The sequence below is a fragment of the Cupressus sempervirens genome, chromosome 1 (assembly GCF_028749045.1).
Source record: "Cupressus sempervirens isolate cs-2001-9-10 chromosome 1, ASM2874904v1, whole genome shotgun sequence".
NCBI lineage: Eukaryota > Viridiplantae > Streptophyta > Pinopsida > Cupressales > Cupressaceae > Cupressus > Cupressus sempervirens.
The window spans coordinates 1206133-1221069 of record NC_143118.1 but is presented as its reverse complement, the minus strand read 5'-3'; the positions used below and the strand labels follow the sequence as shown (position 1 = coordinate 1221069).

General features: G+C 37.5%; 2 protein-coding genes across 5 annotated transcripts in view; both read right to left on the bottom strand.

Moving 5' to 3' along the window:
• Window positions 1-547: 547 nt before the first annotated feature.
• On the bottom strand, window positions 548-916 carry LOC149575839 (uncharacterized). Its single transcript, XM_089815681.1, has one exon. It carries the CDS (start codon window positions 914-916, stop codon window positions 548-550), a length of 369 nt encoding a protein of 122 aa, XP_089671807.1.
• Window positions 917-3025: 2109 nt separating this feature from the next.
• The window catches only part of LOC149575837 (AFG1-like ATPase family protein), a 259202-nt gene continuing 247290 nt past the window's right edge, over window positions 3026-14937 (bottom strand). For 3 of the 4 annotated variants that reach the window (XM_089815715.1, XM_089815717.1, XM_089815719.1), the window contains 2 exons: window positions 3622-3775; window positions 3026-3545 (listed from right to left, as the gene is read on the bottom strand). In XM_089815715.1, coding sequence (XP_089671841.1) covers window positions 3468-3545; window positions 3622-3775 — 232 coding nt within the window. In that variant the 3' untranslated portion in view covers window positions 3026-3467. Of the gene's footprint in view, window positions 3546-3621; window positions 3776-14937 lie in introns of those variants that run through there. The other variant, XM_089815718.1, reaches the window with a different exon arrangement.

The following is a 14937-nucleotide window of genomic DNA, read 5'->3' as shown; positions in this document are numbered from 1 at the left end:
CGGACAGAACGACTTCTGTAGAACAATGTACATTAACAAAATTCTCTTGGAATCAACTAGAAAATTCTTGCATACTTTGGAATCTCAAATGCAGATGATGATCTTGTTCCAATTGCCGCTCTTCTCCACCTGCTTCTGGAGCCACTTTGAGTAATCCCCCAATCTGTATTCTTTATATCCATTCTTTTCTACGGAATGCCCAACCCCCTTTGTCATGACCACAAATGCCACAATAGTGAGGTGGAGCAACAAAACTATGAGGAAAACCATAGCAACAAGATAAATGCAGAGCAACATTTTAACCAAAAAGCATGTTGCAACGAATCCTATCAGAGAGACGAACATTAAAAAGATCCCTTAACAAATGACTGGCCACCATAAGAAATATTCATGATCATTTTTTTCTCAGACAACTAGCCATATGCTTGCGGATATTGTGGGAATCAACAGCAACAATGTGAAGAAGCTTGAAGAAACGACTATGGTTAGAATGATGCAGTTGTAAAGACAATGGATTGCCCATTTCTCATGGGTTTTTGTGTCCAAATTACAGAATTCTTGAAACTCGTAATCCATCCAAGAATTTACAAACATTCTTCTCTGTCTTACAAGTACAAATTGGTTGAGTACGGAAAAAGCTCTGTTCCAACTCATAATCTAATGCTTCATGGTAATTTCTTCCGAGGATTCCTCTATTTTCAATATCGCCCATTATTTTGTACTTACGTAGCAAGTGGATTGGTGATGACCCACGGCTTGGAGTTGTTTCACCACTTCGAAGTCCACAGATCAAAGAACTTTTGTATTTCTTCCTATTTTTCTTGGCATAATTATTATGCCATTTCTTGGGTGCATTCGCTGTAAATTCTTCTCCTTCCTTGCCATTTGTTCCATTTCTGTTTAGGATTGGGGTCATTTGTGAGTCCTCAACTTAAGAACACCTTTCAATGGTGAATTTTTTTCTTCCATTTTAAAAACTTTTCGTGATAGGACTTGCAGATGATTTTAGTATAAACATCGGGAACTCTACTGTAGTTTGAAAAGAGCTTTGGAAATCTTCTTCATTTGTATTTCTTAAAGTTTTTCCTGTAAAGCCTAAAGAGCTCCTACATGGGGCATGGATCTTCTTCATTTAAAATACTAAACTTTTATGCCCATGAGCCTACAGAATTTGTAGCCTATACATTCAAACCTTTTTTTTCACATTGATAAGGTAAATTGGATGCCCAAGACTAAGCTTTTCTTGCCAATATTCTTTGTTCATGTTTAGTCAACCCTTTCTCTCCAGACATTTGTAGAGTTTCTGGATCCCTCTCTTCCACAAAAAGGCCAACGAAATGTTTACATTTATAATTGACGCATTTTAAAAAACAAATCACTGAAGAATTGTAGGGTTTTTTAATTGTAGGCATATGATGTTAGTATTTTTCATTTATTAGTCTAGCTTTTTAAAATAAAATAGAATCAAATTTTATTTGAGTATCTCTTCAAGATATTAGGATATATCTTTTAGTACATTTCTTTGAATTCATTTTTAATGTTCATCACATCTATGTGTTATATTTTTGGTAGAAAACTATCTATTACAATTTTTTTGATGCATAATAAAAATTTACTTTATCTATATACAATTATTTATGTCTGTGTTGGGGCAAGAGCCTACACCACAATGGTAAATTATGAGCCTCTTATCGATGAGGTCTTGGGTTCGAATCTACTCACGCTTAATAAATAATAATAATTAATCACAACAAATGATAATTAATCTTTCTGTGTTTTAAAACTTGATTGCATAATAAAAATGGTTCAAAGCTTTACTCTAAATTGATAACCACAAAAAAGGCTTCTGATTTTTGTTTAGAAAAACACTACATTAACACACATTCTTAATATTATATCTTTAATTATTAGTCATATTATTGTATAATAATAACAAAAAAATAATTTGTAATATTAGTCAATTTTTAACACTAACTTATAACTACTGAAAAATTATCATGAATTAGAGTATTTATATAATCATTATAAGTTCTTAATAATTACAATTTTATAAAATTTAAAATTTGTGTAATCTTAAGATTTACAATGTGATTGCTTAAGCATCAACATTTTATATCATATTTCAATATTTTATCATGATATATATAACATATGGTCTTAAATTAAAAAACTTAAATTATTAAATTCACACATTAATCTCTCACACTAACAAGCATATAAACTAGTTAGGATGCACTGCCAACTAGGAACATAGAAAATTAGAAATCAACTACATTCTTTTACTTTCAAATCCTTGCACATGGCAGGGACTCAAGCTCTCACCGAGCTTTTGTCTGAATAACTTTTTAAGTCACTTTAACTCTAGCATTGCTTTTCAACTTTATAATGAAAAAGTTTATGCACTAACAGAAAAAACTTTGTATAATTAAACATTGCATTCCTAGGTTTCCTTTGTGCACTTAATCTAGCTCTTTATTGATTTTCAAGTGTGTCAGACTGCTACCATTAGACTTTTTGCTTTTGCTATAATTTTTAATGCTTTTCTCCTGCATTGTATGCTGAGCACCAAAAAATGCTGCTGCACATGCAGAAGAGAAACAGTCAACATTGTCGCAAATAAGACAAGTCTAGTGATAGCAGTCTGATACACTTAAGTAAACAAACAAATAGCCAGATTAAGCACACAAAGAAAAGCTAGCAATACAGCGTTTAGCTATGTAAAACTTTTTCTATAGTCACTATAAATTTGCAGAGCAATTACTACTTGCCCTTAAGTGACTTAAAATTTGCCCCACACACACACGCGGACACACACACGCACACACACACGCACACATGCACAAAAAAGATAAAAGAATAAGATAGAAGCACAGGCTGCCAAGAAGACTCCAGACCCCGAATGAAGACAAGGAAACATGGGCAAAAGTCAAAAAACCAGCAACGACAGTGACCTGAACAGAGAAAACAACAAAAGCCATACACAATCGAGATATGTGATGTTTCTAAAGATGAAATTACGCCTGACTACTTTCAATAAAAGCATTAATTTCTTCTCAATTGTTGCTGCCATAAAGTGGAATACATGCATCAGAGATGTTTGAAGTTTAAATAATATGGGGGAACCTTCCCTTCGCTACTGGTCTTACCTTTAATAGCTCAGGCCCCGGAAACAAGGATAATTGATTATTACTACAATTTAAAAGAATCAAGACATGACTTCAGACCTACTTTTGCTTCAAACTACCTGGTTACTTCTGAGAAAAATTTCTAGCAATTAAAGAGAATGAATTGAATTAGTGAATGACTAAAATTGGTCAGAAGGATACATTATGATTCTTAGAAGAAAGGACACAACTTTTGTGCCATACAATGCGCACAATGTAAGTTGCTGTACCAGAGGGATAATTTGCCTTCAATAAACTAGGGAATGAATCGTATGTTAAGACTTTAAAAATCTGAAATGAATCCTAAATTCCTTGGAACTGAGGATGAAGCTTCACTCCTTCAAGATATGCTGGTGTTTGCATTTCTATCAGCCTTGATACCTGTGGAGTGATAAAACCAGTTAAGAATTTATTTAAAATAAAGCTCAAAATTACTAAAGCACATCAGAATGTATACCGCTCTCCGGAAGGCAAACATTTCCTCACGTCCAGAAAGAAGAGAATGAATGCTTGTGCGTTCTTCATTACTTGATGCTATAGGTGCCACATCACCTGGTGATAATACATCACGACGCAGTTTCGTTCCTTCCATCTCAGTTTCAAATTGAAAACTTCATGCAAAATGAATCAAAGAATTTAGAATTATGCAAGGAAGAATTGCCATGGTTATAAAATGAAGAATGGAAAAAAAAAACAAGAAAACACACTTGAATTCAAGCATACTTATTAGAGGACAGCAGCAACATAGCAGTTTATTTATCCTTGCAATCAACCAAAAATTTGAAGCAAGGTGTCTTTCACAGGGTGAAAGCTACAAGAATTTAAAAACTTCCTTGTGTTTGAAAACTTCACTCAAGTGAGAAAAATCAAAGCAGGATTTTTAAGAGCATAGCCACAAGAAGAGAATCCCTTAGCCAAATAATAAGACGTATGTGTATGGCTAGGGATGTAACAAAGACAACAGAAACAGATACAAGAAGATCAGTTGCATCATCATAGCTAATTGTTTTGATAGCACTTAGTATGGCTATTAACTGGAGATGTAGGATCATCTAGACTCTAGAGTGCAAGAGCAATCTTGCAGCACTCAAAAACATTGTTTCTTTTTCCAATAAGGGCTAAAAATTGGCAGCATTACTTTTTTTAAGTCTATTTTTGTTTGTGCACGCTTCAAAACACCTAAAACAACAAACTTTAACAACCAATGTCCTCACTTGGTCATTTGTACAGATTGGCTTATAGTCATGCCAAACATGGCAATGCCATACAAAATAGGACTTATCATTCAACCAAACAAACATATTACTTTGTTGACTACCTTGGATCAACCTAAGGTCCTAATTCACCTTGTCCTCTGTTTTTCCTTCAGTAGGTGCCCCTGCACCAGAAAATTTAATGACCAATCAAAAGAATCGTGTCAATATCCTGTATCATTTGGGAGCTATTAATGTTTAAAGGTTTGTAAATGCTATAAAAAATTTAACTTGAATTTAGGTCCTCAATTATTTCTAATTATATTATGATCTGGGAAAAGCACGGTGTACATCTCTTCAAGATCTTGAGTTCAAATAAAACAAGACTTAGTCAGATTCAGAATTAAATATTTGCTTCTGTTCCTTATTTGAGAAATAAGGTGATTCTATTCCAAATATTCTAAATTTCTGAGTATTATCTAGCAAATGGTTTGTGAGTCCCAATTCTCTCTTTGAGGCATTTCTCATATAGTTTGATGCATTACAATTGAAGACTTTGTCATGGCTTTGGTGGAAGTATATGGAAATAATATTGGTGATCGTATTGAGTGCTGAAGTTTAATATTACTTTGTGAGGAATGCTTTGTATTCAGAGAGATAAGTTTGTGGGTAAGGAAATCTATATTAATCTCTATATCAAAATATTAATATGATAGAAAAGATCATTTGAATAAAGTTTCAATTTTCTTTTTATCTTGGGTTGTTAATATATTCTGTTCATTCTAAGTGTAAGTCAATTTAGGTATTTTTCTTTGGGCGACTCTTCTCCATTTGAATGTAGACTAATCAGTGCAGAGTCTATTATTGGGTTAATTAGTATTTGTTAATGTTGTCAAGGGATCGGCAATTGCTTTCAATTGGCACACCCTCAACACCTTTATATATGCATTGTACTTGAGAGATATGGTTATGTAATGATGTGTTCATAAATATTGTTGTTGGGAATACTCTGAAGATACATTGTAATAATTCTGAGATAATGAATATACAATTGTGCGTACTCTCTCTCTCTCTCAAAAAAATGCGGGGAACAACATAATGCAACATAGTAGGTGACATTGTGTGCCAGATAGAGACATAATGATGAACCTAACCAACCCCCTATGAAGACATTCTGTTAATATCACTCATCCTGACTGAGTTTGGTTCCACTATTTTATAGCTGTTGATGTTGCGAAGTGTAATATCCTCCCCTGATTTGAACTTTGACTTGTAAAAATTTAACTTAAGGAATATTGTCAAACACTTTGTATGCAAACTCATAAAGCTGATTTCCTCAATAAATTGCTTTCCAATGAGTAGATTTACGAACAACTATGAAGTGACATTAAAATGCATAATACACATCATAACATTTTCACAAAAACTTGGCACACATTCAACAGTATATGAAAAATCTGGAAACTATTTCAATCTGCTGATAAAAGGGTGATTTTTAAATGTAGATGTGCACTTACAGCTACCTTAAAGGCTGCAACAACTATTTAGACTTGTATTCAACAATTATTATGCAAAGTATCAAAATTTGACAGAAGAAACCTGGAATTAGTTGCCGTAGTATTTTGCAGATGTAGTCAGCAGCCCTCCAAACTTCTAATCAGCCGGAAAAGCAAGTAAACTTGATACCAACACTGTTCACGCTGTACTGTAACAAAATACTGTTCATGCCGACTGTAGCAAAATACTGTTCATGCGGCACTATAGCAATAACTAACTTTAGATCTGCACCTCAAACCCTTGTAAATTTCTTTATGCGAACGCCCCAAATGAAACCCAGTTTGTTTCCTGAAGTGAAAACACCCTTGATCCTCCTGACTGTGTCTTCCAACAGCGAAGAGAATGCTAGCAAAGAGGGATTCCGTCCTCCAAGCCCGATAATCAGATATCCAACAACATAACATTAATCTTCATCCAAGCATACAAAAAAAAGCTCTTCCATTTCTTTTATAGTGTTCTCACAAGAGCTCAATCCTTCGTTTTCTCAATGTGGGATAAAACATAACTCCCTTTATGTACCTTATGTCTCCAATGTGTTATAAAAATAAAGGGAACTCTTTTAATTTAAATATTTCCCACAAACTATAGTCTATGCATTAATAAAGTTAAATATTTAAATTTAACTTTATAAAATGGCTTTATCAATGCATAACAAATCTTATCAATGATAAAATAAGTTTTCCTGTTGATTTTAAACAATTACCATCGACATACCACTGTGACTGAATGTCCGGCCATGTCCAAGATGACTTACTATAAATAGTAAGTATGCCCAAAGTTGCCCCAGAACCCCTCAGAAAGACCTGCAACTGAAACTGTCTGTCTAGGCCAAATGGCTTCTAAGCCCCTTTAATGTCCTAGTTAGCCTATGGGACTGTGGGGAAATAGGCTAACGACAACATCATGCTATGAATGCTAGAAAGGGGACATTACAGTCCACCCTTCCCAAAATTGCTTGTCCTCAAGCAATTTCAGCTCTGGATGCTGCAATATCTGCTCATTTTCCCAAGTAGCATCCTCGACAGGTAGGTTCCTCCACTTCACTAGATACTCCCTGATAGTCCTCCTGCGAAGCACCCTCTCCCTGGAGTCAAGTATGGCCTCGGGAACCAAGATAAGCTTTCCCTCATCATCAAGAGGTGGCAATACTACTGAAGGCACCACATTGTGACCCAATGCCTTCTTAAGGCATGACACATGGAACACATTATGCACTTTACTGTCTGCAGGCAACTCCAACTCATAAGCTACTTCGTCCACTCTCCTGATTACTTTGAACGGTCCATAGTAGCGTGGTTTCAATTTCTCTGCTCCACTCTTCTTGAGAGAGGACTGTCTATACGGCTGTAACATGAGGTACACCATATCTCTCACCTCAAAAGACCTCTCAACCCTGTGCTGATCAGCATATTGCTTCTGCTGATTTTGTGCTTTTTGCAAATTTTCCTTCAAGGATCACATAATGTCCTGGCACTCCTGCAAAGTATCCTTGGCCTTAGGCACCCTGCTGTCCCCAAATAACAAATCCAAAAAATTAGGAGCATCATACCCGTACAGTGCCATAAAAGGGGACATTTGAATAGACATATGGAAAGAGGTATTATAGCAGTACTCCCCTAGATGTAGCCACTTCACCCAAGCCTTTTGCTCTCCTGCAATGTAGTTTCGAAGGTACCCCTCAACCCATTTGTTCACTATCTCTGTCTGCCCATCAGTTTGGGGGTGGTAGCTGGTACTCGGAGTGAGCTCTGTTCCACATAACCTGAACAACTCCTACCAAAAGTGGCTCATAAATCTGTTGTCTCTGTCACTGAGTATGCTCCGTGGTATCCCATGTAGTCTGAATACCTCTCGAAAAAATAGTTATGCTGTTTGTGCTGCTGAATATATAGACGAAATTGCAAAGAAATGTGCAAATTTCGTCAATCTATCTACCACAACAAAGATACAGTCCCGACCCTGTGCCTTGGGGAGGCCTGTGATAAAATCCATGGAAATGCTCTCCCACTTCTTCTTTGGTATGGGTAGGGGCTGTAGTAAACCACCCGGAAAAGAATGTTCCTGTTTGTTCTGCTGACACACAGGGTATTCCCTCACAAACTGAAGCACCTCTGATTTGAGTCCTTTCCAAGTGAAGCGCTCTCTCACCTACCGATATGTCTTAAAGAATCCGGGATGTCCTGCCATTGGTGAATCATGAAATGCCCTCAAAATCTTCTGCTTCATAGCAGACCCGGGTACTAAATAAATCCTTTCCTTGTAGATGATCAGATCATTTACGACAGTGTATCAACTATCTTGAATAGCTCCCTCAATAATGCTAGATGCCCAACTATCCTTAGCATATTCTGCCAAGATCATCTCTCTCCAATCATCCATGACTATCCCAACAGCAAGCAAATGAGGCCTTCTAGATAAAGCATCTGCAACAATATTTTTCTTCCCTTTGACATAGGCTATGTCGAAATCATAGGCCAGTAATTTACTCACCCATTTCTGTTGCCTGTCATTAAGGTCCAAGGAAATGTTTCAAGCTATTATGATCTGTTTTTACTGTGAACCGGCTTCCCACTAAGTACTGCCTGAACTTAGCTAGCGTGCATGATTGCTAGCATCTCTTTGTCGTAGATGCTGTAGGTTCTCTCCGCACCTTGTAATTTTCTACTCTCATATGCGATGGGATGTTTGTCTTGCATGAGAACAGCTCCTATGCCCTCTCCCGAGGCATCACACTGCAGCTCAAAGGGCCTGGTGAAATCTGGAATGGCTAAAACAGGACATGTACTCATCAGCTCCTTAAACCTGTCAAAACAATCTTGAGCCCTCTCTGACCACTTGAAACTATCTTTCCGTGTCAAATCTGTAAGTGGTGCTGCTATCTGTGAAAATCCCTTCAAAAATCTGTGGTAGAACCCACAAAGCCCGAGAAATCCCTTGAGTTGTGAAGTGTTCCTCGATGGTGGCCAATCTAGAATGGCCCTGATCTTGTCTGGGTCAACCCGAACACTTCCTGCACTAATAATATGCCCTAGATAGAGCAACTCTATCATCCCAAACTCACATTTACTCATCTTGGCATATAATGACTCCCTCTCTAGAATACTGAGCACTGTATCAATATGCTTCAAATGTTCCTCCCAAGTACGGCTGTATATCAGTATATCATCAAAAAATATCAACACAAACTTCCTCAATGATCTCTGAACACTCTATTCATACAGGACTGGAAAGTGGCAGGGGCATTTGTCAACCCAAAGGGCATGACTAAGAACTCAAAATGTCCATAGTGGCATCTAAAAGCTGTCTTCTCCACATCCACCTCTCTAACCCGTATCTGATGGTAGCCGGATCTCAAATCAATCTTGGAGAAGTAGCATGCACCATGCAATTCATCAATAAGCTCATCGATGCGCGGGATAGGGTATCGGTTCTTGATTGTCTTCTTGTGTAGCTCCCTATAATCAATGCACATCCTCATTGTACCATCCTTCTTCTTCACCAATACTACTGAAGAAGCGAAAGGACTTTTGCTTGGCCGTATGTGCCCCATGTCAATCAACTCCTTAATTGCCTTTTCTATTTCATCCTTACATCTCTTCGGATGGCAGTAAGGTGTGATGATAACTGGCTTAGCCCCTTCCTCTAATTCAATAACATGCTCGATTCCCCTATCCAGGGGTCTCCCTGGAGGTATCTCACCAAACACCTTAGTATGTTTGGTTATTATTTTTTGTACAACAGGTGGATACTCTTGTTTATGCTGCTCTGTCATCTCAAGCATTACTCTAAACTCTGCTGCCCACTGCACCTGATCATGTCTAAAGAAACTCTGCATCCGCTTGAGTGACACCACTCGAAGTCTCCCATCTGACAAACCTCTGAGCACTATCTTCTTACCATTTGCCTCAAACCTCATTTCCATTTTCTCAAGGTTAAATGTAAACTCTACCAGAGACTTCATCCAGTTCATCCCAAGCACCATATCCTGATCACCAATGTTGACCACAAAGAAATCTCCTGTCATGTCATAATCTCCCAAACGAAGCTGCAAGTTGGAGATTTTCTTGGTACATTCAATTTTGAAGCCATCGGCAACTATCACCTTAAATCCCCTATGCTCCTCTGTATGTAGCCCTCTGCGTGTCACAAACTTCTCATCAGTGAAGTTATGTGTCGCCCCTGTATCAATGAGTGCCACAACTCTCTGTCCATCCAAGGTTCCCCTAACTCTGAAAGTGACGGCCTCCTGTATACTTGACAATTGAGCTATCGTGCTATCACCGTGTGCTTCCTCCTGTGAAGAACTATCATCATCTCCATCTGATTCGGATGACTGCTCTGAATCTCCATCTACTGACTCTTCGGCTGAAAAGTACTCCATCTGCTTAGCTTTTGCTTTCAATGGACACTTATGTGACAAATCCCAAGGCTCCCTGCAATGAAAACAAAGCTTCTTCTTCCTGAGATCATTAAGTGTCTCATTGTCCAACCTCTTACTTTCCTCCTTAGCTGGCTGAACCTCTTTATGAAAAGGTTTCTTGTCCTTATCTTTCCTTGAAGGGAAACTCTTTGCCTGGAATTTATTTTTTGAAGATGAAGAGGAATCCATGTCACGAGCTTTCTTAATGGCTTCCTGCAAAGTGGGAGGGTTGAGAGCTTTGATCCACCCTCTCAACGGATCAGCTAACCCATCCATAAATAGAACTAGTATCCTCCGTTCAGATACATCTGTTACTAACACTGCAAGTTTCTGAAACTCTGAAATGTATGTTTCCAATGATCCCCACTGTTTAAGTTGAGCTAGCTCCTTGAAATGGAGTTCTGGATCCTTCCTATCAAAACGTTCAATCAGCCTCTCTGTAAACTCCACATATGAGGTAATGTGTGCATGTCCCATAGTGACCATACCATGATGCCACCACTCGTGTGCTAACCCATCCAGATGAATTGCTGCGTACTTAATAGCTTCTTCCTCGGGCATAGGGTTCAATTGAAAGTATGTGTCAAGCTTTTGAACCCAAGCTCTTGCTGTAGACTTTCCTGAGCCATCATAATATGGTAACTCAAGTCTCCCTACTTTCTTCCGTAGCTCATAGCTCTGGTTCCTGTCATGTCCACGTGGCATATGTTTCATCCGCACATCCATATACTCCTTAAAGGTAATTGCAGCAGTAAAATCTGGCCCTCTGGCTTCCCAATCTCTCCTCAACTGGTCCTGTATATCAGTAATCTGGGGCTCTAGTACGAGCTGCACTGGAGCTCTAGGAGGAAATGTAGGAATCATGGGCCTTGAACTCACTGTCCTAGCTCGCTGGGGTGCATGACCGAAATTGTTCCCAACTTGTTCATCTCCATTATGTGTCCCATGCTGATCATTTCCATTCTGATTGTTTCCTCCACCCATGTTAGCATTCAACCCCATTTGACGAGCCATCATCTGCATCATAAGATCCAATCTCTGATTCTGTTCCTGTGCCCTTTGTTCTGCTACTCGCTGACCCTGTACCAAGGTCTCTAATAATTGTAAGAATCTTTCCTCTCCAGGCTCTGGACCGGCATTCCCACCTCCACCTAATCTTGTATTCCTGTCATCTCGGTCACCCATATTGCTGTCTTGATCAAAGAATACCTCCGCTGTGTCTGTATGACTGGATTCTATACCCCCCTGTACGGATGAACTAGACTGTTTGCTTTGCAGGTCTGAACTCCTACTTTGTCTTGCTCTGGTATTGCGGAAATTATAAGGCCCTTGTCGCATGCTCAAACATAAATGCTCTGATTTTAGTGTTTTGACATTTCATCAGACACTTTCCCCTCTATCCGCCAGTTCCAAATTTCCTATAAGACCTCCACAGGATGGCAGGACTTATAGCTCTGATACCACTGTAATATCCTCCCCTGATTTGAACTTTGACTTGTAAAAATTTAACTTAAGGAATATTGTCAAACACTTTGTATGCAAACTCATAAAGCTGATTTCCTCAATAAATTGCTTTCCAATGAGTAGATTTACGAAAAACTATGAAGTGACATTAAAATGTATAATACACATCATAACATTTTCACAAACACTTGGCACACATTCAACAGTATATGAAAAATCTGGAAACTCTTTCAATCTGCTGATAAAAGGGTGATTTTTAAATGTAGATGTGCACTTACAGCTACCTTAAAGGCTGTAACAACTATTTAGACTTGTATTCAACAATTATTATGCAAAGTATCAAAATTTGACAGAAGAAACCTAGAATTAGTTGTCGTAGTATTTTGCAGATGTAGTCGGAAGCCCTCCAAACTTCTAATCAGCCGAAAAAACAAGTAAACTTGATACCAACACTGTTCACGCCATACTGTAGCAAAATACTGTTCATGCTGACTGTAGCAAAATACTGTTCATGCGGCACTATAGCAATAACTAACTTCAGATCTGCACCTCAAACCCTTGTAAATTTCTTTATGCGAACGCCCCAAATGAAACCCAGTGTATTTCCTGAAGTGAAAACACCCTTGATCCTCCTGACTGTGTCTTCCAACAACGAAGAGAATGCTAGCAAAGAGGGATTCCGTCCTCCAAGCCCGATAATCAGATATCCAGCAACATAACATTAATCTTCATCCAAGCATACAAAAAAAAGCTCTTCCATTTCTTTTATAGTGTTCTCACAAGAGCTCAATCCTTCGTTTTCTCAATGTGGGATAAAACATAACTCCCTTTATGTACCTTATGTCTCCAATGTGTTATAGAAATAAAGAGAACTCTTTTAATTTAAATATTTCCCACAAACTATAGTCTATGCATTAATAAAGTTAAATATTTAAATTTAACTTTATAAAATGGCTTTATCAATGCATAACAAATCTTATCAATGATAAATAAGTTTTCCTGTCGATTTTAAACAATTACCATCGACATACCACTGTGACTGAATGTCCGGCCATGTCCAAGATGACTTACTATAAATAGTAAGTATGCCCAAAGTTGCCCTAGAACCCCTCAGAAAGACCTGCAACTAAAACTGTCTAAGCCCCTTTAATGTCCTAGTTAGCCTACAGGACTGTGGGGAAATAGGCTAACGACAACATCATGCTATGAATTCTAGAAAGGGGACATTACACGAAGTCACCAAGTAAAAGAGTTATGGTGTTTGGCATTAGAAATCATGGAAATGAGTAAGCTTTCTGTTGAGAACCTCTTCCTTGTTGCAGCCCCTCAAGAGGTCTCAAATTACTCTTGGTCACATGAGCTTCCAACTTTTGGATGAGAATCCATATTCTAGCACAAGCACACTTCATTAATTGGTATGAGATATAAGAACCAAATTTTGGTCATCTTATATATCCATTACTTGCTAGATGTTTTCATTTTTAATTTGTTTTTGATTGGTAAACGGCTGAAGCCTTGAATGATTTTATTAATCTTAAAATAAAAATTACATCAACTTGATTCAGTTCAAACGGGCACTGGTAGGAAAGAACGGAGTAGAAAACCTCCAGTCTTGCCTAGGACATAAAGTCCTATATAATTACATCTTAAAAGGGGCATACCCCAGTGAGAACATGGCCTATCAGATAAAGTTTCAAAATTACAACATAGTGAGGGGCATACCCCTGCCAACATAGTATTTGGTAAGGATATAAACTGTTAATTGAAATATCAGAATTCGTATAATCTGATGTCCATAACCACCTCTACGCGCATAGATCTCTTGACTAGAGCAACACTCCTTCCATAAAATCTTGATTGATCAACAAGATTAGTATATGAAATAAATAATCATTAGAAAAATCCACCTATATGAATCCGGGATTTGGATAATCTTGTGCTCAAAAAATGGTGGTTAGTAAAGATAAAAACAGAATGCTCAAAATATGGAGTTCATCTGAGCCTATGCATTTACATAAAACAGAGTACTGATAGTCTCATAGTGAAATAACTATCAAGCCTAATCCATGCGATACCGCAAACCCTAACCTCTAGTGGAGATCTCCGAAAGTCTATAGAACATATTCAAAATGAAATCGGGTTACCCCTAACACCAGTTTCAAATTCATAACCATAGCTAATTCACCATACCGAGTCAACTAAATAAAGATAAGAAACAGACAATCTTGACACCTCCTTTTTTCATTCTCGAAACTAATCACCAAGGGGGCCTGATAGAAATTTTGTTCTAATCATCGATCTATAGAGACAATTTGAACCAATACCAAACCCTAGTCTTATGAAGACGAAACCTAATCTGAGATTTTAAACAAAGAATATCGGATTTGCCATCAAGCTGGGGATATGGGACAGAAGCTGAAGCTGTACCACCTCCTCTAGTCAAATATAGAGCCAAGAAAACCCCTAAAATCGAACAATTACATCCTAATCTAGTCTAAAACTTTCTCAAAACTTTCCCTAATGACAAAGCATCCCTAAATTGAGACAAATTCCTGAAGAGATCTAAAATTCTAATACCAGCATTTGATAATAAATGAAGAAAAACCTACAAAGCACGATACTAGCTAAGAGTTATGAATAGGTAATTTAAACCTGAATTTAAATTATAAACCATTTCAGACATAAAGGAAATAAAGCATTAGAAATTAAAATTTAAAACAGAAATCCAAACAACTTTAAATCTAAAGCATTCAAGATAATGATTAACAGACAAACATTAGTATTAAACATACATCTTATATTCAGCCAAGTATCAGTACATATTTATAGAAGAGGGTATAACTGCTATCGTTTACAATATAGAGCTATTTACATAGACTGAGCTTACATTATAAAAGGTATATCTTAGCCATTGTCGAGCATCTAATAGCTTGGATTAGACTATACCCCACCTAGACTATACATGGTACCTTATCTATCCATTTATAAACAAAACCCTAACTAAAGCAAAACCCACAAAATACAACAAAGGCCACACCTTATTTCTAGACCACCATGATGACTTCAGGTATGTCGTTGGGGTTGTCAACATGAAAGTTAGGAGGGAATTTGAAACCAGTCTTAGCCCTACTAGACTTTT